This window comes from Acomys russatus, chromosome 10, assembly GCF_903995435.1.
Source record: "Acomys russatus chromosome 10, mAcoRus1.1, whole genome shotgun sequence".
NCBI classification, from domain to species: domain Eukaryota; kingdom Metazoa; phylum Chordata; class Mammalia; order Rodentia; family Muridae; genus Acomys; species Acomys russatus.
In genome coordinates this window covers 40,456,247-40,482,094 of record NC_067146.1, presented here as the reverse complement: position 1 = coordinate 40,482,094, position 25,848 = coordinate 40,456,247, and the positions used below count along the sequence as shown (strand labels likewise).

The 25,848-nt window shown below is 38.7% G+C and overlaps 1 protein-coding gene across 2 annotated transcripts in view; it reads left to right on the top strand.

Moving 5' to 3' along the window:
• Rundc3b (RUN domain containing 3B) overlaps window positions 1–19,803 on the top strand; it is a 135,483-nt gene extending 115,680 nt beyond the window's left edge. The window contains exons 9-11 of one of the 2 annotated variants that reach the window (XM_051152041.1): window positions 4,223–4,369; window positions 16,758–16,879; window positions 19,285–19,803. In XM_051152041.1, the coding sequence (XP_051007998.1) occupies window positions 4,223–4,369; window positions 16,758–16,879; window positions 19,285–19,430 (415 nt within the window). In that variant the 3' untranslated portion in view covers window positions 19,431–19,803. The remainder of the gene's footprint in view (window positions 1–4,222; window positions 4,370–16,757; window positions 16,880–19,284) is intronic. The other variant, XM_051152042.1, reaches the window with a different exon arrangement.
• Window positions 19,804–25,848: the final 6,045 nt, after the last annotated feature.

Sequence of the window (25,848 nt, the reverse complement as noted above, 5' to 3'; positions counted from 1 at the left end):
TCAATTCGATTCCATTGATCCACCAGCCTATTTCTGTGCCAGTACCTTGCAGTTTTAATTACTATTGCTCTATAGTACAGCTTGATATTGGGTATGGAGATTCCTCCTGAGGATCTTTTATTGTATAAGATTGTTTTAGCTATTCCAGGTTTTTTGTTTTTCCATATGAAGCTGAGAATTGGTCTTTCAATTTCTTTTTAAAAATTGTGTAAGTATTTTGAAAGGGATTGCATTGAATCTGTAAATTGCTTTTGGTAAGATGGCTGTTTTTACTATGTTAATTCTACCAATCCACGAACACGGGAGATCTTTCCATCTTCTGATGTCATCTTCAATCTTTTTCTTCAGAGATTTAAAGTTAAAAGAGCTCCTATTAATTTAGAGATAAATACCACAGAAAAGTTTTCAAAGTTAACTGATAAATATATTATTGTTTCTGGGCAGTGGTGGTATACACATTTAACCCCAGCACTTGAGAGGCAGAGGCCAGTAGATTCCTTAGTTCGAGGACAGTCTGGCCTACAGGACAATCAGTACCAAACAGAGAAACCCTGTCCCAAAAAGCCAAAACAAACTAAAAGCAACCAAACAAAACACAACAAACAAAACACAAATGAAAAAATATATTATTGTTAGTTAGTAAAATAGTCTTCTTCAAAGAAACTTTCTGTAAAGTCTTTCCCTTTGTGTGATAAATTGATATGTCTCTGTCTTGTAGACCAATTCTACATCTTGATCAGCTGACTAATTTTCAACACTAATTTTAGTAAGTTCAACACGAAGTTTTAAGTAAAATGTGAAATATTGAGTATGTATCTTTAGTCGGTGATTTAACATGAGTGAATAACAATTATTTGGTGATTTAAAGTAAAGTCACTTTGAGGCTGGACACAAATAAGAAAAAAATGTACCCCACAGCCCACAGAATCAACTGATGAGGACTCAAGTGGCCTCACAGAAGTCTGGAAGCCCGCATGGGGCTGACCGCATACGTGTTATGGTTGTGTAGCTCGGTGTTCTTGTGGGACTCCTAACAGTGGGATGGGGGCTGTCTCATACTCTTTTGCCTGCCTTTTGGACCCTCCTCCTCCTCCTGGCTTGCCTCATCCAGCCTTAATCTGAGAATATGTGCCTGGTCTTATTCTAGCTTGTTATGTTGTATTTAGTTGATGTCCCTGGAAGGCCTCCTCTTTTCTAAGGGGTTGTGAAGCAATAGGGGCTAGGGGAAGAGGAAGAACAGGAAACTACAGTCAGGATGTAATATATGAGAGAAGACTAAATAAAAAGAAAAAAAAATCAAAAAAGAAAGAAAAAAATGTTCTTGTTTTCTTTAGACTTATTTGTATCACTCTGAAAATGTTTTACTATAAATTTGGTATCATTTGAAGGTAAATGATGAGATTGTTTAGTTTGAAATAAACTATAGTTAATTTGCAGTAGAATTTACTAGAAAACTGTCTGCAGTTTGCAGGATAGTAGAGTGGAGAAGCAGGTCTGGAGAGAGGTCATCTGGAAGCAGGGACTGTGGGAAGTACTCTGCTGACTTTGGTCAGGGCCCCGCTGCTTGAGCACATAAATAGCCCTGCTCATTTGTCACTCAAGTTAGATTCTTGTCAAGATCTAAGATACAGCATGGGTTTTTTAATCTAACTTAACTCATTTGCCTGTTCTGTGGTGTATTCAAGAGGGGAACCTAGCCACTGTCTACTATGCAAGAACTCTCTAGGAACCTATCTGTTCCTTAGTAGTAGGACAAATGCCAGGATTTTCTGTTTTTGAGAAATGAGCATTTCTTGAGAAAAATGGTAGATGCTGTATGAACCAAACTGTGTCTGTTGCACATACTGAAGTCTCTTCTCTCATTTCAAAGGACCAATCAGCTGTGAGTAGAAATGGGCATCATTAGGATTTCTAAGGACAAAGGTCTAAAGATAACACTGAGGGCCAGTGAGCTGGCTCAGTTGGTAAAGGGACTTTACCAGATGACCAAACCTCATGACCTTAGTTCATTTCCTATAACACACATGGTAGAAGGACAGAACCAACTCCTATAAGTTATCCTTCTACCCTCATATACCAATTTACTAAATAAATAAGTAAATTTAAGATAATTCCTTAATTTGCTTTTAGGCAAAAGTTTTCTATGGATAACTTATGCTGCAACCTTTGTGAAATGAGTTATTTCTGTTTTATGAGGTCCAAAGTTGCTTCACTGTACAAAAAGAAACTCCATTTTAAATTGAAAATTGTAGCCAGGCAGTGGTGGTGCACATCTTTAATCTCAGCACTTGGGAGGCAGAGGCAGAAGAATCTCTGAGAGTTCAAGGCCAGCCTTGCCTATAGAGTGAGTTCCAGGACGGTCAAGGCTACACAGAGAAACTCTGTCTCAAAACACCAAAATAAGTAAGTATATTAATTAATAGGAAGTTGTGTTGGTGCTCGTTCTTAACAAAGTCTGCCAGTGTCAGTTATTCACAGATGCACGATTGTATGTCTCACACCCTGGTGTGAATATTCCCTGAGATAAACTCATGGCTTTGAAGTTAGGTTTTCCATTTATATTCACTACAAACCTCCAAGGGAAGGAATGTGTAATAGAGAAAAATTTACTATGACAACCCAAAATAATAGCATTATATTGTGGTGGATTACCAGGCCAATAATCCTTACTTCTTCTTTTTCTAACAATCTTAAAAATGTCTAAAAAGTTTTGTTTTCAGTAAGTAAACAATGTTAAGACACCCTGGAAGTCTTTTAAATTAAATTAATTTTACATCCTTTTTCAGTGAAAGAATTGTGGCAACTGTCCAGAAAAAAAAAAAGTATCTTAGTAAGACTTACTCTCATTGACCTTTTAGTTTAATATTATGAGACAAAATTCAGTGTCTGCATTAAATTAGATAGATAGATAGATAGATAGATAGATAGATAGATAGATAGATAGAGTGTAGAACACATATTTTTTAACAGTTATTATATACTGGGTAAAATGAAAAATATTCCATAGCCCACTAGAGACATTAAGCATAGTTATTTTGTAGACCCTTGGTTAGCTGGTTGTCCTTTGTTTAAGACTGTGCTGCCAGCAGCTCACTGACTCCTCTCCTGCATCCAGAACTGTTAATAGAAGGTATCCATCACTTCCCTGACTGACTTGATCACCCAGAATCTTCGCACACACAAAGGTCATAGACCCCTGTTTGAGCATGGTGCCCAGATGTTGTTTAAGGTTTCTAGAGCTATAGCAAGATCTTTGCTTTTAAATTTCCTTTAATCAATTCAGATGTTGCATTAGTCTTACAACAATGGACAGTTGGTTTATATAAATTGAAATTTTGCCAAAATTTGAATTTCTTTGCAAGTTGTTTTCTATCCAGTAACAATTCTATAAGAAAAAGTTGGTGAAATATTGCCAGTTGACTATAGCATTTAGTACAATTGCCATTGATTTAATTATTTTCATGAAACTTTATTAATAGTCATTTCTGTCAAAAACAGTTTTAGAGGTTTGGAAAGATGGCTCAGCAGTTAAGAGCAGCAGTTTAAAAAGCTGGTAGAGGACCTGAGTTTAGTTCCCACCATCCGCATGAGGCAGCTCCAGGGGATCTGATGCCCTCCTCTGTCCTCCAAAGGCTCTGTGTTTACATGCACAAAACACACAAAGACACACACATACAGATATGATTAAATTTTTTTAATTAAAAGAAAAAATAAAACTTCAAAATAAAAATATTCTCTAAAAATGTAATGCATGGATTTTTAAATTTTTTATATATTTCTATTTTTAAATTTGATTTGTCTCATCTTTTTAGTTAAGTTACTTTAAGTTATTCTGTTTTCAAACCAGGAGATCGTAGATGTGGAATCTGTTTTTGAGCTAACATCTGATAGTCTCATATCTAGGATCCCATTGCTTTTGGTTTAGGTTTAAAGTACTGTTGGACCCTTCAGTCCTTTGGTGGCACTTCCGTGGAGAAGACACAAAGTCTGATTTTCAGTAGTAGTGGTTGACGGTAGCCAGCGGAAAAGCTCTGAAAAGCACACACTGCAGGAGATAAAGCAGTGAGCCCCAGCCAGCTCTGCTGTGGATCCGCCCCGTCTATTGACAGACCATTTATAAACCATTACTCTGGGGACTAAATACCAGTTCGCTTCCTCTACCATTGAGAGAAAAAAAATAAAACAGTAAAGACAAAAGCACTCACCATCTTAATATCCACAGGACTGTGCTAAAGAATAATGATTTAAGATCACGACAAGAGTTAACTGCCCACCTCACCAACCAGTGGCCTTCCCCAGGAGCTCTGGATGTCAATGCTGTTGCCTTGGATACCTTGCTTTACCGAAAACACAATAAACAGTGGTATGAGTAAGTGTAATGTTTTTTTCCAACTAATTACACATTTAGCTGTACCAAAACATGTGGCTATCCACTCTGGCATTTCAGTTGTTTTTCTGAACTTATTATTAGCCAAGATTGGTTTTGGGACTGCTTTGATAAGGTTCCCTTAAGAAGCGAATGTCCGAACATTTGAAGCCAAGGCACCCTGGGGAAGCAAAATATCTGAAGAATTCCTAGGTAATAGTGTCAGACCAGCTATCTCCTGTTCTGTTCTATTTCCAGTCAGTTCTTTAATTGTATCTATAAACTTGCTTTCATGAGGCATCTATTTTTAAATTTCAGCTTTAGGATGTACTAGCCTGGAAGTATTTTTCCAGATAGTTTTTTAAAAAAAGATACCATTTACCTTCTTTCGGTCTGTGTATTGTAGTGTGGTTATCCTGTAGTATGTGGTTAATATCCACTTATAAGTGAGTATATACGAATGGTGTCTTTCTGGGTCTGGGTTACCTCGCTCAGGATGATCTTTTCTAGGTCCATCCATTTGCTTGCAAATTTCAGCATTTCCTTGTTTTTGATAGCTGAGTAGTATTCCATTGTATAAATGTACCACAGTTTCTTTATCCATTCTTTGGTTGAGTGACATCTAGGTTGTATCCAGATTCTGGCTATTACAAATAAGGCTACTATGAACATAGTTGAGCAAATGTCCTTGTTGTATGGTAGAACATCTTTTGGGTATATACCCAAGAGTGGTATGGCTAGGTCTTGACGTAGAACTATTTCCAATTTTCTGAGAAAGCGCCAGATTGATTTCCAAAGTGGTTGTACAAATTTGCACTCCCACCAGCAATGGAGGAGTGTTCCCCTTCCCCTACATCCTCGCCAGCATGTGGTGTCACTTGAGTTTTTGATCTTAGCCATTCTGATAGGTGTAAGATGGAATGTCAGAGTCGTTTGATTTCCATGGTCTCTGGTGACTAGGGACATTGAGCATTTCTTTAAGTGTTTCTCAGCCATTTGATATTCCTCTGTTGAGAATTCTCTGTTTAGTTCAGTACCTCATTTTTTTTTTTATTAATTTATTCTTGTTACATCTCAATGTTTATCCCATCCCTTCTATCCTCCCATTCCTCCCCCCCCCCCTTTTCCCATTATTCCCCTCCCCTATGACTGTTCCTGAGGGGGATTACCTCCCCCTATATATTCTCATAGGGTATCAAGTCTCTTCTTGGCTACTTGCTGTCCTTCCTCTGAGTGCCACAAGGTCTCCCCCTCCAGGGGACATGGTCAAATGTGAGGCACCAGAGTACGTGAGAAAGTCGTATCACACTCTCCACTCAACAGTACCTCATTTTTTAATTGGATTATTTGGTTTAGTGGTGTTTAGTTTCTTGAGTTCTTTATATATATATAAAACCCTGTCAGATGTAGGGTTGGTGAATATCTTTTTCTAGTCTGTAGGCTGTTGTTTTGTTCTGTTGACAGTGTCCTTTGCTTTACAGAACCTTTTCCGTTTCTTTAGGTCCCATTTATTAATTGTTGATCTTAGAGCCTGAGCTGTTGGTGTCTGTTCAGGAAGTTGTCTTCTGTACCAATGAGTTCAAGCGTCTTCCCCAATTTTTCTTCTAACAGATTTAATGTGTCTGGTTTTATGTTGAGATCTTTAATCCACTTGGACTTTAGTTTTGTGCAGGATGATAAATAGTGGTCTATTTGAATTTTTCTACATGTAGACATCCAGTTAGACCAGCACCATTTGTTGAAGATGCTATATCTTTTCTATTGTATTGTTTTGGCTTCTCTGTCAAAAGCCAAGTGTCTATAGGTGTGTGGGTTTATTTGGGGGTCTTTGATTCAATTTCCTTGGTCCACCTGTCTGTTCCTATGGCAGTACCATGCAGTTTATATTACTGTTGCTGGGTAGTACAGCTTGAGATCAGGGATGGAGATACTTCCAGAAGGTCTTTTTTAGTATAGAATTGTCTTAGCTATTCTGGGTTTTTTGTTTTTTCATATGAAGTTGATAATTGTTCTTTCAAGCTCTGTAAAAAATTGTGTTGGCATTTTGAATCTGTAGATTGCTTTTGGTAGGATGGCCATTTTTACTATGTTAATCCTACTGATCCACGAGCATGGGAGATCTTTCCATCTTCTGATATCTTCTCTAATTTCTTTCTTCAGATTGGTAGTTTTTTTCATACAAGTCTTTCACTTGCTTGGTTAGAGTTACACCAACGTACTTTATATTATTTGTGGCTATTGTGAAGGGTGTTGTTTCCCTCCTTTCTTTCTCAGACTGTTTGTCTTTTGTATAAAGGAGGGCTACTAATGAGGAAGGAGGGGTGGGACTAGGAGGCGATGAGAAAAGGGGCTACAATTGGGATGTGAAGTAAACAAATTAAAAATAAAAAGAAAAATATGAAGGAAAAAGATACTATATTCTATCTCCTGAAAGTATATAAAAGTTTAAAGTTCTCAGTGGATTTGAATTTTGTTCATCTTAACCGGCCTAATTTTTAGAAGCTATATAATGTAATCATTCAACCTTTGGACCATAGCTTCTTTGTCCTAATGTTCAGACTTCTATTTAGTCAGAATGTCTCAGTTTTGAATGAGCTGGAAAATCATTTCGAAAATCAAATCATATTAGCATCTTTTGGACTTTAACACTTTTCCATTTTAATCATTGGTTTCCACTATATTTTTTCTGCAGTTAAATTTCTAACTTTTCTCCCTAATATTCTTCTCTCCCAGCCCCTTTTATTTTTATCTTTTCCATTTCTAATTACTCTTTTTTCCTCCCTCCCTCTCTCCCTTCCTTCCTTTGTCTGCTTGTCTTTAGAGTCACTGTGCTTAGAGGTCCCTGGCAGTCATACATTCCTACCTGTGTTTCTTATGCTGCCCTGTTAGGTAATGAGTCGCCTTATATTTCTGGCTGGCTGGCACTCATCTTGATTTTCTGCTTCTTGACTTAAACAGACATGTTTTAGCAAACACGCAACTTCCATATTCTTTTATGATGTTGTTGTTTATCAAAGACAGGATTCAAATCAGATTTGACCTTTTGTTATTAAAAGTAGGCCTAGAAACGAGCTTTTTCTTGTCTCATTGATTGTTAGAGACAAGTACAGGTGAGCAGACTCTGGAATAAATCAGAAAAGTTCTTTTCATCCAATAAATTATTTCTTAGTATGACTCAAGGTGTTGGCTTTGGGCCTCTCATAGATTAGCACAGAGTTCCTTTATACACACACACACAGATGTTTGTGTGTGTGTGTGTGTGTTTTTACAGCAGCTCTATCCTATGCCAAGTATAACTTTACCTTTCTGAATCGATAAATCAGTATTTGAATTTCAAACTTACGATTAAGACGTAATTTATAGAAATATATTGTATACTTTATATGTGACCCATGAGAGGCTCTTTAGTTTGCAGAGGTGAGCAGGGGATATGGCTTGGTTGATAAATTACTTCATATTCAAATGTGAGGACCCAAGTTTGGATCCCCTCACCCATATAAAAAGCCAGTGGTGGTACATACCTGTAATCTTAACACTGGAGAGGCAAAGATGGAAGATCTTAGAACCCACAGACCAGCTAGTTTTGTTCAATCCAAGAGCTCCAGGTTTAGTGAGAGACTTTGCCTCAAAAATATGCATGTGAACCTAGAGGTGCATAAACACATAAATATATATACATGCATGTATCATGCACACATGCTCACTATTGTGACAGGAGTGGTGGGCAGAGCTCAGTCATTGTTGAATGTGGCAGCATGAGGACCTAGTTTCCATGTAAAAAAACCTAGATGTGGTGGCCAGTACTTTTAATCCCAATCTTGGGGAAGGAGAATCAGATAGATCCTTGGGTCTCACTGGCCGGCCAACTAGCCCAGCCTAATTGGTAAGCCTTAGGTCCTTTTTCAAAAATAAGGTGGACAGCTCCTGTGGAATATTATCCAAAGTTGGCCTCAGACCACCAACCACGTGCACCCATGTGCACCCATGATACACACACATACACACACACACACACACACACACACACACACACACACACACACACGGTAACTACATTAAATCTGCTAAGTTAAAATATTTTCTTCCCAATATCCACGTCATTGTAAAAAGGTAAGAAAAATAAAGGAGGTAAAATATTTTAGCCAGATGTCTCCTCCTACCTGCTCACAAATATACCTATTAAGGAGTCAGTAAAGAACCCAAAGTGTGTCATGCATACACACACACACACACACACACACACTCACTCACTCTTTCTCTCTCCCCCTCCTCCCCGCCTCTCTCTCAATAAATAAAGGTTAAATTTAAATTATGAACCATAAGTGGGATGTTTACTGCTGATTTACATCTGCATGTGTAAGTGGTAACTTATTTACAAAGCAATATTGCAACACTCCAGGTGATTTTGGTCTTCACACAAACACAAGGGAACAGCCTTGATCCCCTGTTCAGCATGAGTTCAGAGTGTGTGCGTCTTGACTCCCATATCCGCTGAGGAAGGAAAGTACCTTTTTCTAATATTATCCTGTGAACTTGATTTGCCCTCATATGTTCTTACTATTTTTAGATGCCCCTGCTATTCCTCAGCAAAATGTGTTCAGGTGTGGTATAGCACAGAGGAATCTGAACCAGGAGTTCAAATTCAGTGGTTGTCAGTAACCACTGCTAACTGATTACTGTGTGACACTGAGTGATGCTTGCTTCCCTTAACTTTCTCTTCCTATATTTATAATGCCAAGAGTAGGGCCTATCTAATGGTCAAGTGCATCATCATGCATGTAATAGCTTCTCAGTGAGCGTCAATAGGCGGTGTGATTTTTTTTTCTTTATTTAGTCTTACATATAAAGAAGTATGTGCCTATCTCACATTCCAAGGCCTGCTTTCTGAATCTTACAGAAATTCCATTCATTCTAAGTAGTTCTGAATATGCAATTCCCACTACCTCATTTAACATGGAAGTCCAGAATTTCAGGTTAGGGAGCTTTCTATAAATCGTGTTTAAAAGTAAGCAAAGCTTTTCATCATTTACCAGAGCCTACACATAATGTAGGGGTGTGGCTAGGTCTCGCTCTTTTGATAGCTGGGCCTACAGCTCAGTAGTTTTGCTGTTAGTAAGTTTCTCCAGCCAGGGAGGTACAATGCCTAGAGATATGTGCAATTATCCTACCAGCTAGCCTAAGGTGTATTCAAGAAGAGTGTCAGAAGCAAGGCTCAGGACAAGTTGGGCCTAACAGCGCTTATTTGAGCCACCAGCAAGTTTGTGAATCAGGCAGAACTCAGAACAAATTCACCCCACTCAGCTGCAGAAGCCGTAGCTTTACGAAGGGAGCAGAGAGCAGAGTGGAAGCATCTTTGGATTCGTTGTGCTTAAGCATGAACCTCACTTGAGCATAGAGGGAAGAGGCACTGGTGTTTTTTTGTTTGTTTGTTTTTGTTTTTATTTTATTTTATTAATTTATTCTTATTACATCTCAGTGGTTATCCCATCCCTTGTATCCTCCCATTCCTCCCTCCCTCCCATTTTCCCCTTACTCCCCTCCCCTATGACTGTGACTGAGGGGGACCTCCTCCCCCTGTATATGCTCATAGGGTATCAAGTCTCTTCTTGGGAGGCACTGGTCTTCTGTAGGGGTGATGTGACAAGTTGTCCCCTGGGGTTGGCTGAAGCTTGCCTTGTTGTTACTAAGAAGCGTGGGCCTAAGTTAGGTTCCAGCTTGAATAGGAATGGACTGTAACACTCCGTTACTAGAAAGACCTCTGACTTACAGCCTCCTGCTTAGTTAATTCACAAATAGTTCTGATTTAATTAATTTGTTGGTCTTGCTTTTATTTTTTACATTGAGCTACTGGATAACTGGGTTAAGATCTGTAACCACAGAAAAACCCTTCCCACAACAGAAGAGCTGAATTTTATTTTTATTACTTGTACATTAAATATACTTCTTCTAGTTCATTTCTTCATTAAGGGGTCATAGCAACATAAGCCTTGCTAGACGTTAAATAATTTTCTTTATTTCAGACATGGCAGTGTAGTAAAATTGATAAAGCCAGGTGTGGTGAGTGGCACACACCTTTAGTTCCAGTACTTGGGAGGCAGAGGCAGGTGGGGCTCTGTGAATTGAGGCTGGCTCTGGACCAGCCAATCCTACATAGTGTCTCCAGAAAAAAAAAAAAGGTAGACATTAGGTTCACAGTAAAAACTCAACAAGAACTAAGTATTCTAGGTATGTTTTCTTAATACAAAATACAATAAGCATTTGTTTTTGTTTCCTGTAAGTTTTTGTTTTACTACCCTCTTTATAAATGAAGTCTGGGTCACCTGAGCTCAGTATCTGTGACTACATCTTGTTAAAGTATTGCCTGCCTCACTCATTCTTTTTTATTTTTAATTTTTTAATTTATTCACTTTACAACCCAATTGTAGCCCCCTCCTTCATCTCCTCCCAGTCCCACTCTCTTCCCTCCTCCCTCTCCCCCTCCCCTAGTCCTCAGAAAGGGAGAGCCCTTCTCCCCTGTCATCTGACCCCAGCCTATCAAGTCTCATCTGGACTGTCCTCTTCCTCTGTGTGCTGGTAAGACTACCCCACTCGGGCGAAATGATCTTCGAGTAGGCACCAGAGTCCATGTCAAAGGCAGCCCCTACTCCCCATATTATGGGACCCACAAGGAGACTGTTCTGCCTATCTACTACATCTGAGCAGGGGGTCTAGGTCCTCACCATGCATGGTCCTTTGTTGGTGCATCAGTCTCTGCAAGTCTCCCCTCCCTCCCCTCCCCTGCCCAGATTTGTTGGCTTCATTGGTCTCCTTGTGGAGCTCCTATCTCACTGATTCTTATACCAAAAGCTCATATTCATCAGCAATCGTGTTTCTATTTTCTTCTTAAACTTTTTAAACATTTCTTTATATATTTAGGATTTATTTAGCTTGTGTGGGTGTGGGTGTAGGTGTGGGAGATAATTCTCTCTTCCCACCAGGCAGCTCCCTGGGATCAAGCTCAGGTTTTCAGACTTGGTGGCAAGCACCTTTACCTGCTCAGCCACATTTACCCACCCCCATCTTAAGATATTTTTAACCCTTAAATGTATCATTGGCTCTCAATTTGGCTGCCACTCAGATTGCAAAATTACGAGAGTCCTGACTTCATATGCTTTTCATGATCTAATTAGTTTTTCAGTCTCTCTCAAGAGCTCTTACTTTACATGTTTTAGGATTCTTCCCATGTGTGCTTTTCAAATATTTGTGGAGTTACGATCTCTAAGGCACTGAGGGTATAAAAATATTTCAGAATTTCTATGTTGAGACTCAACATAACATATATGGATTGTTCCCCACCAAGTTTTCCCTGAATCCCTATATCAATTTGAATAGATTTCATAGACCATACATACTCTGCTATAGTAGATGACAATTGTATTTTTATAAATGTTGTATTATTTTTTGTGTGCATTGTATACATGTATGTCGGTGTGAGGGTGCCAGATCTTCTGGAACTGCAGTTGCAAACAGTTGTGAGCTGCCATGTGGGTGCTGGGAATTGAACCTGGATCCTCTGGAAGAGCAGCCAATGCTCTTAACAGCTGAGCATCTCTCCAGCCCTGACAACTGTATTATTAAATATATCCCTATGAAAAGCAAGAATTTAAAATAGCTCCTCTGTCTCCATGTGCATGCATATGCCTGTAAATATCATGCACATGTTTTCTTTTTTTCCTTTTTTCTTTATTCTTCTCCATACAATACATCCCAGCCACAGCCTACTCTCTTTCTAATCGTTCCAGCCCGCCCACACACACACCTTCCTTCTTCCCGAAATCCACTGTTCTTCCATTTCCCTTCAGAAATGGAGGTTTCCCAGGGATATCAACCATATATGGAATAATAAGATACAATAAGAGTGGCACAAACCCTTATATAACGGCTGGAGGAGGCAACCTGGTAGAAGGAAGAGTCCCAAGAGCAGGCAAAAGAGTCAGGGACACCCTTCCCCCATTCCCACTGTTAGGAGTCCCACAAAAACCCAAGCTAAACAACCAAAATGGATATGCAAAGGACCTAGTGCAGACCCACACAGGCTCTATGCTTTGTCCTTCAATCTCTGTGAGCCCCTATGAGCCCTGCTTAGTTGATTGTGTGGGCCATTTCTCCTGGTGTTCTTTATTTACCCTACGATCCCTCCCCCTCTTCCACAGGGTTCCTCAAGATCCAGCAAATGTATGGCTGAGGCTCTCTGCATCTGCTCCTATCAGCTGCAGAAAGCCTCTCTGATGACAATTGGGCCAGGCAACCCAATCTATGAGTATAGCAGAACATCATTAGGAATCATTTTATGGTCTTTGGTTCTTGTTGTTTCTATCATGTTTGGTGTTACCCTTAAGTATCTGGCCTATCCACCCTTCAGTTCCTGGCCGTCTAGGCACTGTCAGGCATGGGCCTCAAGTTAGACCATTAGTTGGCCACTTCCACAATCTCTGAGCCACCAGTGCCCCAGCACATCATGCAGGCAGGACAAGTTGTAAGTCAAAGGTTTTGTGGCTTGGTTGGTGTCCCAGTCCCACCACTGGAAAGCTTGCCTGGTTACAGAAGATGGCTGGTTCATGTTCCATATCCTCCATGACTAGGAGTCCTTCCTAGGGTCACCCTCATAAGTTCCATGAGGTTCCCACTGTACTGGATTTCCACATCACCCCCCAAATGCCCTACAATTCCAGTCGTCTCTTTCCATACACACACACACTCTCTCTCTCTCTCTCTGTGTACCTCCCTCCCCCACTTGATTCCTCCTGTTCCCATCCCCACCTGCCCCCAGACCACATGCAGAGTCTGTTCTGTTTCCCTTTCCCAGGGAGATCCATGGTGTCCCTTGAGCTCTCCTTGTTACTTAACCTCTCTGAGTCTTTGGATTGTAGTGATCACGCCCATGATTTTTTTCTTCCTGCGGATAATATTCATTCCCCTCTGTGTATAACACAGTGACTACCAGATATTAGGAATTACTGACTATAGAACACGCTTTGAGCAAATATATAATATAAAACAATATTGTTATTTGCGATCATTGACTGAGATAGGACTGCCCATGACATATGATACCATTCTTACAAGCTTAAGTTATACATAACATATGGACAGGTATTAAACTCCAAGTCTTTGTGTTGTCAGAGTATATGCTTCTTGCTGTTTGGGGTTCTCACTTTTGTGAAAGTAAACTACTTATATTTTAAAAGTTCTGAAAAACGATACGGATTAGCTTCTATATCTCTGTATAGATTTAAATCTCATGATGGTAGAGTAAGGTACTGCCACTGATGTCTCATGGATAAAGTGTTTAATTTCAGGTGAAGTGTTTATTGTTTTAAAGCATTATGACTTCTAAATTCTGTTTCACTATAAAAAATCCTTTTCATTTGATTAAGTAGCAACTATAAACTCAAGGATAGTTACTGTGAAGAATTAGAGAAAAAGGCAGAACAAGAGTTTGGATTTGCTATGTGGGAAGCTCATCGGGCATGTTATTCTCAGGACCTCCTTCAAAGTTTCCTCCCTCTAGGAAGCTGCAGGCCTGCAGATTATTGCAAATATGTTCTGCCAAGCTCCATGATTACAGTACTCAATAAAGCCCTGTGTTTTGCTTATGGGTATTTTTAAATGTTTCTGCATATAGTTTTTAATTTAAAAATATTAACAGATTTCTTATAATGAAAAGTGTCAGAAACTCATCTTAAGTCAACAATTTAAAAGCAAGAATTCTATATGCTGAACATAGAAATAATTTGTGAAGAAATATCTAAAATTATTCAGTAGAGTCTTGTGTTCTAAGGCTAAGAAAATAACTAGTGAGTAAAAGTGATTGCTTGGTGTGTAAGCGTGAGGGCCCAAGTTTGAATCCCCAGGACCCACACTGAAATCTGGACATGGCACATTGTAACCCAAGCACAGGGTGGGGCTGGATTTCAAGTGCCAGCTCTGCTGAAACAGCAAGTCCCCATTTCAGGGCAAATCCCAGTCTCAGGTAAGGTAAAGAGGCCTATAGAAAAATGAATGTAAAGGCCTGCTCTGTGCTTGTATGTGCACAGGTACACACACACACACACACACATACACACATACACACACACACACACACACATAAAAACAAAAACAAAAAAACTCAAAAACCCATGTTTTTACCATCCTCTGTACCTAAGAAAATATAATTTTAATGAAAACCAAGTGAAATTTACAGGGATCGAATCATTAAATACAGTTCTCATGGTCTGTCTCAGCAAATGAAACTGCTTTTTGAGACGATCTAATAAAATAAGAAGGCGGACCTTTCCTTCTGATGCTATGGTGGAGGTGACAGTAGTGAGGGGAACAGTTTGGTCCAAAAGAAAACTGCTCCAATTGTTTATTCTACATGTGGCCCTGTTTCCTTTCAACAGAATAGAAGCAGCAGCAATCTAACTTCCTAGGGTACTTTTAAGTATTGAATAAATCTTTGTGTGCGTACGCATGCTCATGCATGTATATGTTTACAATGTGAGTGTATGGCATTGTGTTTTAGCATGTGCCATGTGCTTTACAAGTATTAGGGTTTACTTTATTGTATAGCATGGAGCCTGTAAAAGCATTGTCTGCTATATCAGAAATATCCTGATTTAAAATTATAATTAAGAATTTTTATACACAAACATTTGAGAAGTCATATTATGAATTGAGACTACTGTTTGCATTGTAAGTTAGTAAAGTCATTCTGCCTTCTCATTCTTCATTTCTGAGAGAGAAAAATGGATTCCTGAGAAATGTCTTCTATCACTATGGCAGCCTATAAAATTTTATCTTAATAAGATTAATGAGAAATAAATACCAACCAACTTAATTATTATTTTAGTAAACTTATTGGCCTCTGCCTTTTGTTGTTATTATTGTTTTGTTTGTTATTATTAATGTGATTTTCATTCAAGTTGTTATTAAATTAATATACAATCTACTTTTAGTAAAGAAATATTTTCCATTTCCTCCTTATTTTAGTTAAGAGTCCTGGCTAGCATAATATCTGGACATAAGTACTCAAAACTTTTTCCTTGAGACAAGGTCTTGCTGTATAGCTGTAGTTGGGCATGCTGTGTAGAGCAGGCTGCCTTGAACTCACAGAAATCTACTTGCTTCTGCCTTCCAAGTGCTGAGATTAAAGGCAATGTGCCACTAAACTCAGCATTTTAAAATATTTTAATATATGTATGTTTACCAGATATGACCACGGTCAACCCATGTTATATACACACAGACAATTACAAAAAACATTTAATTCATATGTGCTTTCCTGTAAATATTATTATGAAATAAATATCTGTGGGTTTTATGTAGGATCTGACTACCTTATGAAAGACTTTCAGCTTGAAAACCCTATTTTTCTTAGTCCACTTTCATTCATACATGATGCTCAATTTTGATTTTTACATGAACTGCAAAGGACACCAAACCTGAATATATCTTTTTGTTGGCCAAATCCTGAAAACTAAATTTGAGGAAAGATTAATAATAAGCTTTTGTTGACTTTTCATTTCTAACTGAAGTATTCTCTGATATAATTAATTTCTTAGTAATTAGCATAATTCAAAGGGCCTTAAAACACCAATTGTGTGAGGGAAGGGGATTAATTATCTTGATGGTATGTTAACACAGTAGATATTTATGAGTCAACATTTCTAAACTTTTAAATTACAGGGATGTAGGATACTGTTTTGTTGCAGAGCAGCTGTCAGTGAGTATCTCAGGGCACTGAAGAAGTGCTTGAGATGATAGGTCACTATTAAATTATGCATTTGCTTCTTCTTCTTCCTCCTCCTCCTCTTCTTCTTTTTTTTTTTTTGGTTTGTTTTTGGTTTGTTTGTTTGTTTTTTGTTTTTCAAGACAGCGTTTCTTTGTGTAGCTTTGGCTGTCCTGGACTTGCAGTGTAGACCAGGCTGTTCTTTTTTGTTGTTGTTTTTGTTTGGTTTTTTGTTTTGTTTTGTTTTCGAGACAGGGTCCTGGACTTGCGACTTGCGTTTGCTTCTATAATGGCAGCATTCTTTAGTCTTTCTGCTCCTATTTTAAAACTATAATAACCCAACCAGAAGTTTCTATTTTAATTGTCTGGACAATAGATAATCAATTTGGTAGTACTAATTTGCTCAAAAAATTATTACTCTTTTCTGTTTTTCAGTGAACAAAATAGATAAGCTTTCAAAGTAGGTAGGGAGAAAAGTATAATGGAAATCACAGAGATACCATGATAAAGGCAAAATTTAGGGAAGATGTGAGAAAATTAGTCACAATTTTAATGCAGTATAAATGTACTGAGTACTATCAAAAGATGATCTCTTTTATGAGAAGAAATTTTTTTAAAAATTTGTATCCTTACTTTCAGGAAAAGTTACCAAAGCCTTGACCAATTATCAGCAGAAGTTAGCCTTTCTCAGGCCTCGCTGGATCCCAGCCACTCACAAGAAGGAGACGGGAAACAAGAGTCTTTGAATTTCATCTGTGAAGGTAAGTGTGCTAGCTGCTTTCGTGCCAACTTGGCACAAGCTAAAGTCATTTGAGAGGAGAGAACCGCAATTAAGTTGTGCCAGGGTGGGTGGGTACCGATGGGTCGGGGTTTCCCTTCTCTAAGTAGAAGAGGAGGGGGGGCTGTAAAGTGATTAAATAAAGTAATTAATGAGAAAAATACCTATGTAAGTTTGGGCAGTAGGGAAACCTATAGGGCATTTTCTTAAACAGTGACTCTTGGGGGAAGGCCCAGCCCATTGTGGGTGGTGCCATCACTGGGCTTGTGGTCCTGGGTCCCATAAAGGAGGCTGAGCAATCCAGGAAGCAGCACTCCTCCATGGCCTCTGCATCAGCTGCTGCCTCTAGGCTCCTGCCCTGTTGGAGTTCCTGTCCTGACTTCCTTCAGTGACAAGCTATGATGTGGAAATGTAAGCCAAATAAACCCTTTCGTCCCCAACTTGCTTTTGGTCATGGTGTATCATCACAGCAATAGAAACCCTAACTAGGACAGCAAGGAAATGGCTTTGGTATTTGTGAGTAGGTTAACAAAGTGTCCTTTTGTAGCCCATACTGGCTTTAAACTTGTAGTCCCTTTGACTCTGCCTCTGGAGTCTGGGATTACAGACATGTCCTCCACATGTGCACATGTGCAAATAAATAAATATTAGGCATAATTAAATTTTATTTATTCTTAACTAATAGATTGTGTTCATTGACATTTTATACATGTTTTAATGTACTGTGGCTACCCCTTCAGCCTCTCATTTTCCTCCTATACCTGCAAGCCCCTCCTCTTCCTTACAAATGTTTTTCCATATTCATTACTCTTGTTTTGTGTCCCACAGACTTTAACTAGGGCTGTCTGTGTGACCCTGTGTTAAGAACTATTCATCAGAGCCCAGTGTGCTCTCCAGGGGCGATACAACTGGATGCTACACTTCTTCTCCCAGAATCCAGTAGTAGCTAATAGATCAACAATAAGTAATTGAGCTCCTTCTCACTGACTGTTAGGGCGTCCTAGCCTGTGTGGACGCAGGCCAGCAGACCCCATTGCTCAGAGTGCGGCATTGCTGTGACGATGGTGTGCTTAGAAGCTGGCATTTCACAGACCTTCTCTCTACTTTCTGGTTCTTACCAACTTCCTGCTCCCCCTCTGTAAATGTGCCTGGCCCTTTAAGGGTTGCTATAACTGTCTTTATCAGACCCGAGCCCTTACCTCTTTTTATTCTCAACATCTTGTACCATTGCAGATCTCAGCATCACTCCCATTCACTGTAAGGAGGTTTCTCTCAGTAGGCCTGAGAGTTGCCATTGTCTATCTAGTCTCTCCAGAGTAGACAACATATCGTAGAAAACTTTAAGTGTATACTTACTTTGTTATTAACTTCTAAGTATGCCATTATTTTGGATTATATTATAAACTAAATTATTTTCTCAATTTGTTTTTATTTCTGATCTTTCATTGCTTCTTTTAGATTTTTAAGCATCCATTTTTTTACATTACTCTTTTTCCCTGTCTACCTGTAAAAAGGAATAAAAGTGACTTCAGTTGCTTATAGTTTTCCCAGAATCTTTTATTTATTGTTTAGGCAGGGTCTCATACAGCTCAGGCTGCTGAGAACTTACCCCGTCACTCAGGCTGGTCAGGAAGGCTTAATTCTAGTGCTTCTCCATGCCCGGCTCTTTATTGGGGATGTTTAGTGGAAGGAGACACCGCCTCCTGAAAGTTGTCTTTTCACACCCTCTGTGGTGCGCGTGCGCGCGCACGCGCACACACACACACACACACACACACACACACACACACACACACACCTGTGATTAAAGCTCAGATCCAGTGCACAGGAGGCACTGAGTAAATAGTCAGCAAGTGAATAACATCTGATCAGGATACGCTTGTCTCTAGTGCACTTCGTCCCATGTGCACAGGCTTCCCACCATTGCTCGCCTGCCACACTTCCTGTTACTGGTTGAGTATTCTTTTCTCTTTACTGGATGACTAAGTGTGAATATGTTCTCAAAACAAAGGGTAAGCATGATGGTGCACTTAGGAGGGAGAGGTGGGAGATCTCTGAATTTGAGGTCAGCCTGGTCTACCTAGTGAGCTCCGGTACACCTAAGGTGACATAAAGAGTCCTATCTTAATAAATAAGTATGTAAATAAAAAGTAAACTTTCCATTTTGTCTCAAAAGTGCATTATCTCAAACTTCTGTACCAAGCGCTAAGAGAAGCACACATACCTAACGCTTTTAAAGGTGATGTTAAAACTGCTGAACAGTGAAGTGTGTTTCGCTGCGTGGCTGTTTTCACCACCTTAGAAGCTATGGGAGAGTCCTGTGTTTTTATGGTCTTCCTGTGGTTCTTGAAGACCCTTACCTTTGTGTGATTTTATCTTAACTTCCAGGTAAAGAAGATACCCCCTCACTGCTTGGTCTTTGTGGGTCGCTAACATCAGTGGCAAGCTACAAGTCCCTAACAAGCCTAAAATCAAATGACTGCCTTGCCAGCCCCACCACGGAGATGACAAGTCCAGGCCTGACTCCATCCTGAAGGACTGCATAAAAACCCAAAGTCTCTGAATTGTAAATATTCTGTTTACATAAGTTTGGCTGCCAGAGAAATCTTTGAAATTTTATATTCTGGTACATGCGTGGCATTTTGTTGTTTGGAGATTTCAGTCCTGCCCATGTAAAGTTCTGAGGGAAAAAGCATAGTAGTCCTGCTATTTTTCTTTTTTTAAATCTCACATTTGTCACTGAGAATGTTTAAGATTGAATAGGCTTTTTAAAAAATCTTACAAAGATTGTCTGAATCCATTATAAACTGTACACAGTTGTTATTCAACTGATTTTTATATATTTGTTCATAGGTGTCTTGGTGTCCAGAAACCGGGTCCAGGTTTTATTCCAGACACTTAAGCTTAGGTTTTTGTTGTTGTTGTTTTCACTCCTTCATTTGGTGGTTAGATTTGCACAAAAGACAACTAACAAATTTCATTAAGTGTTTCCTAAGCTCTGATGTCTACGCAAATGCTTGTACAGGGGAAGGCTCTCAGCTGCAGCAGCACAGTGGCTCTTTTAGCTTTTCTTTTATCATTTATCATTTCGTACCAACTTTTAGCATTTCATAAATTTTGTAGAAATGCACCTTTTTAGGCAGTTGATAACTTAATTTGTAAGGTATGTTGGAAAAGCATTTTATATCTAAGAAAACAAATACATTTCTTAGAATTATTTTCCCAAGATTTTTTTTTAAAGTTATCAGTTTTCAAATATGATCAGGTGTGCCTGAGAAGCTGGAAACATTTCAAAATATAGGACATGTTGGGAATGTGTTACTTACATTAGAAGTTTCAAGTTTAATTAAGGATTCGAGAAGCTTTTAAGTGAGGACCTCCTGAGTGACCAGCATTTCTGACTGTGAATATGTGTCTGGGCTACAGTGCTCTTTTTTCCTCTGTGTGCAGCAGTGGATTATATCTCGATGTCTCACAGCCATTACCGTTATGCCATGACCTCATTTTCAAACTGATATTAGTGTTTTTAAAATCCTATATGTTCATAGGAAAACTGGTTTTCTTTAAATAGCCATGTTTCAGATCTTTTTGTAGCCTTTGAAACAGCTACCTGTATCCCTAAAAATTCCACGATATTAAAAATGAAAATGTATGACATATATTTTCAATAGTAATTTGAGGAAAAACAAGTGTGCCAAAGAAGTTTTATATGCTGTTTACATGAAGAAGTCACAATACTAATTGGAAACTTCATGTGGTATTTTTGTTTGTTAATTTTATATTTTAACCTAGCAGCTATGACATGTAAGAAGCGTATTCCTCCTTTTTAAAAAGCTGTCTGAGGAGAGCTGAACTCACTCACTCATTCCTTGTGTCCAAAGTGTAGGGGTGAGAGGTTCTCAGAAATGCTTGGAGCTTAGTCTCATAATGTGGACTATAAAGCAATCAATAGTAGTGTGACCAGTCTTCCATGTGAAGCAGTTCAGATAGTCATTTCAGGGGCAAAGGAGGCCTGGAAGCTTGTGATTGATGGTGATTGGATGGGTCGGAACACACTGAGAGCTTCTTCCTGTAGCTGAAGTATTACAGATGAAGGCTTTAATACTTCTGCAAATGCTTACATTCTGGAGAAACAGCACCTCCATCTGCTCTGAATTAAGTACACCATATTAAGAATGCAGTGTCCAAAGCCACTTTTAATTAGTGTGAGGGATAGCAGATGAGGACAGTGGGGCCTGCAGGAGGACTCATCAGGAGAACTTTGGAAATTTTAGGCTGGTCGTGGGAGCCTCTACTTCCCTAAGAACCATCACAATATTTCGTGCTTTATCATCACGACCTGCTCTCACCTGACATTTATGATTCTTTCATATAGTAAAGCCTTGTTGAGATCTTTTCATACATTTTTATAAGGTAGAAGGGAATACAAGGGTCCCACATTGGTACGCTTTTCCAGATTTGTCTGATAGAAACACTAGTTTGTGCACGTATCCCTGCTGCAACCCACAGGCTGAGAAATGACACCTGGGAGTCATGGCTTCCCCTCCGTACTTGGAGCTCTTGATATAAAGTTCCTCTGCTACTGTGAAATCCAGGTTTCTACAGTTCGCTTCCAACTTGATGCAGTTTGTAAATGTTTGCATGAGTAAACAGTGTATGTCTCAACCTTTAATTTTCAGTGGTAGTGTTTATTTTTCAGAACTCCACAAAGAATGCTGACTTATGTCTATCTTTCCATGTGCATTTTGTTGCCTTGATGTACTATATTTGTTGCATGTATATTAAAGATTTTTTTTAACCATACGGTAATGGGCTTTTTCCTTGAAAAAAAAAGTTACCTGATTCAAGTGTTCACTGAACTTCTATTTCAGCAAACATGGTAAATATTGGGGGGCTAATTATGTGTAAAATACTAATGAATATGCTTTGAAGAAATCCTTTTATTCAATTCAAATTATATATGTATTTTTAAAATAGTCTATATAGACCATGTGACATTTTGAATTATTGACTACATATAGGACCATGGTCCCATATAATTATAATGAAGTTGAAATTTTCCTTTCCCTTAGTGACGTCACAAGTCTCCTAAAATGAAGCTGACAAAAATTCTAATATACTCTATATGTATTATAATTCAAGAACTAAAGAGTAGAAGAAAAGATAAGGAAAGTTAAAGCAGTGGTTTACAGGCAAAACCCCAATGAAATCATAGTCATAGGCCTGGAAATATGTTGACATGTTGCCATCGTGTGGCCATGTGATGTAATTAAAATTTGGATTTGACTGCTTAACTAAAGATAAGGTTAAAATTCATGGAATATGGGGCAGATTTCTCCTTTATCCCCTCTAGGACATTTTTGGAACTTTCCAGAAGCTCCAAGACTAATGTGGATTCCCACCAAAGACCCATTCTCATCACAGTATGCAGCAGTCTGCGTAGCTGCATGAGTGTGTTCCTGGCTTCCCCCTGCGTATTGTAACATGCTAGGCAAGGCAGACAGGAGCTGACTGGGTTTGTTTGTTTGTTTGTTTGTTTGTTTGTTTGTTTGTTTTTTCTGCCAAACTCTGGCCTAAACTGTGTATGGGCTCTTTTCCTTGTACTAAGCAGCAAGCAGTAGACCTCAGAGTCCAATGACATGCTTTAGCAACCTGGCAAAGTGTTCTTTCAGTAATATGAATTATAAATCAAATGGTGTTTTCTTGAATTCAGTTTTCAGGTATTTTCTGAAGATTTTTGGATTTTTGTTCATTTAGGATATAGGTCTATAGTTTTCTTTTTTGTTATGTCTTTATGCATTTTGTATATCAGGATAATTGTGGCTTCATAAAGTGAGTTTAGTAGTGTTCTGTCTTTTACTACTTTATGGAAAAGTTTGAGATGTCTTATGCTAGTCCTTTGAAGATCTAGTAGAACCTAGTGAATAGAATATTTTTAAAAATCATACAAAAGTTGTCTGAATCCTTTGTAAACTATACATAGTTTTGGGTTGTTGTTGTTTTGGTGGGGGTGGGTTTTTGTTTTGTTTATTTGTTTGTTTTTTGAGTCAGGGTTTCTCATCTAGCACTGCCTCTCCTGGCTGGAACTGGACACTGGAGACCAGGCTGGCCTCAAACTCACAGAGATCCTCCTGCCTCTGCCTCCTGAATGCTAGAAGTAAAGGCGCATGCCACCCCTCCCTCTGCCCCCACCTCTGCCTTCAACTGGTTTTTATGTATTTGTTCTAATGTGCACTGGTGTCCAGAGACCATTTCCAGGTTTCATTCCAGAATCTTAAGCTTTAGTGTTTCCTTTACTCCTTTATTTGGTGCTTAAATACACACAAAACTCAACTAACTAATGTCACAAAGTGTTTACTAAATTCTGATGTCTGTGTGATAGCTAGTACAGGGGAAGGCTCAATTTGCCTAGATTTTAATCCAGATGTTTTTGTTACTGCGTCAATTCTATTAATTGTTGTACAACTGTTCATTTATTTTGTCTTGGATTAATTTTTGTACATCTAAACATTCATTTAAACATTCCTTTTTGATTTTCCCAATTTAACAGAATAATATTTTAAAGATATCTCCTAGTAATTTCCTTTGTATCTATATTAATGGCTTTCTTTTCATGTCTAATTTTATTAATCTAGGTCTTTCATTCTTTTGACAAATTTAGTTAATCTTACTTTAGTGATCAAAGAACTACCTTTTTTCATTGGTTCTTTGTAAGTTTTCATTTCCATCTCATTAAGTTCTACCCTGATTTAATTATTTCTTTCAACCTGATTTTGGGTTCAGTCTTTCTGTTTTTTGTTTTGTTGTTTTGGGGCTTTTGTTTGTTTGTTTGCTTGCTTATTTTCAAGTCCCTCGGATGTGTCATTAAGTTTTTGTTGTTTTGTTTTCATTTTCTTTTATTTCTAGGACTATTAGACTCCCTTTCTGGTCTCTTCAGTGACCAATACCCATCATTCCGTGGTGCATTCAGTCTCCCTGAGTGTGACAGTCTCTCCTTCCTCTTGATGCACACTTGTAGTTTTAGGCAGTTGTGCTCAGATAGAATGCAGCTTTTTCAGTTTCCTTCCGTAAGACTTGGAGGCTAGGCCCTACTTCCCAGAGCCCAATGAGACACGAGAGTCCAGTCTGATGAAAATAGCAGGGCATGGTTTATTGATCTGTCATGACGGGGTCCACTAAGCTCTATTAAGCTGGAGACCCCGAATAAGCAAAGCTTGGGTCATTTATACCCTTACAGAAGCAGAATTGGCAGTTAAGTAGAGTTGTTGGACCATGATTGGTTCTTAAGAATGCCCTTTAAAATGAATGGCTACTTGTTATTTTCATGGGCAATGAGAAAAATGTGCATACTTCAGTGTTCAGGTGGAATGTTAAAGAGATGTCTGTTAAATCCATCTGATAGGTGATCTCAGACAAAAAGTAAACCGAACATATGAATTGATTAGAATGGGTTACCACAACCCCCCACTAGTCTGTTTGATGAAATCAGAGGCACCTACCATTGATGTGTGTATGTTTAGAACTATAATGTCTTCTTGGTGGATTGTTCACTTAATCAGTAAAAAGTGACCTTTGTCTCTTCTGACTGGGTTTGTCTTAAAGTCTATTTTGTTGCATATTAAAACAGTGACTACTGTTTGACTCCTAGTTTCATTTGCCTGGAATACATTTTCCACTTGTCCCTCTAAAGTAGCGTCTGCCTTATTTGTCTTTTATGATGAATGAAATAGGGTTGTAGGACACACGTGTACACACACACACACACACACACACACACACACACACACACACACACACACACACGATGGGCTTTGCATTTTGATACACTCTATTAATCTGTGTCTTTTCAGTGGGGGAATTGAGACCATTTTTTTTTCAAGGACAGGGTTCTCTATGTAGCCCTGGATGTCCTGAAACTCACTGTGTAGACCAGGCTGGTCTCAAACTCACAGAGATCTGCTTCCCAAGAGCTGGGATTAAAGGCCTGTGCCACTGATGCCCAACTGAGACCATTAATATTGAGAGCAATTGTTAACTGATACGTATTTATGTCCTGACATCTTGTTAATTTTGTAGAATTTGGTGCTAATATTCCTTTCTTGCTTGACTATCCTTCTGAAGTGGTTTGCATGCCCTGGTGGGTGTGTTTGTCTTTCTATTCAGTCCAAAGAATTCCTTAAGGTATCTTCCCCAGAACTGGTTTACTGAGTTTCTTCAGCCTATTTTTTGTCATGGAAAGTTTCCTTTCTCTCTCACCATGCCAGTATGGTCATAGAGGTGGTCAGTGGTTTCCTTTAAAACTTGAAAGACTTCATACCCAAGTCTCTGTCCAGACATTGGTTCTGAAGGCCCTGTATTCACTTTCAATATACTTTCTGTTTTCTAAAATTCCCATCAATATATTCTCTTTGTTCTGAATTTTTAATTACACTAGGATGAGAAATTCTTTTCTTGAATTGTCTATTTGCTCTTTTATATGTCTTCAAAATACCTGGTCCTATGTCTGTAGAGGCATCCCGTTGTCCACAATTAGGGAATTTTCAACTATGATTTGGTTTAAATGACTTTTGGCCTTTGGAAAGGAATTCTTCACATATTTAGATTCTTAGATTTGGTCTTTTCACTGTGTCCCAAATACCTTAATGTCTTTGACCTGTTGGAATGCCCCAGGCCCTCTATCTTGTCTTTAAGCTCAGGTATCCTGGCCTCCCCTTGATCTGTTGTATTGGTAAGGCTGTCCATGGGAGTTTTTAATTTAACTTACTGTTTTTCATTCCCAGCAGGCGGTTTGGTTTGTCTTCAGTACTGTCATCTCCTTAGAGTTCCTTCATAGCGTCTGTTTCCTTATGCATTCCACTCTTGGGATTTTTTCAAGAGTTTGTTTTAGTCTTTGAGTTCTTTGGACACTTACAGTCTTTCTAAGTTATTTTTCTGGGATTGCATCTAACTCAC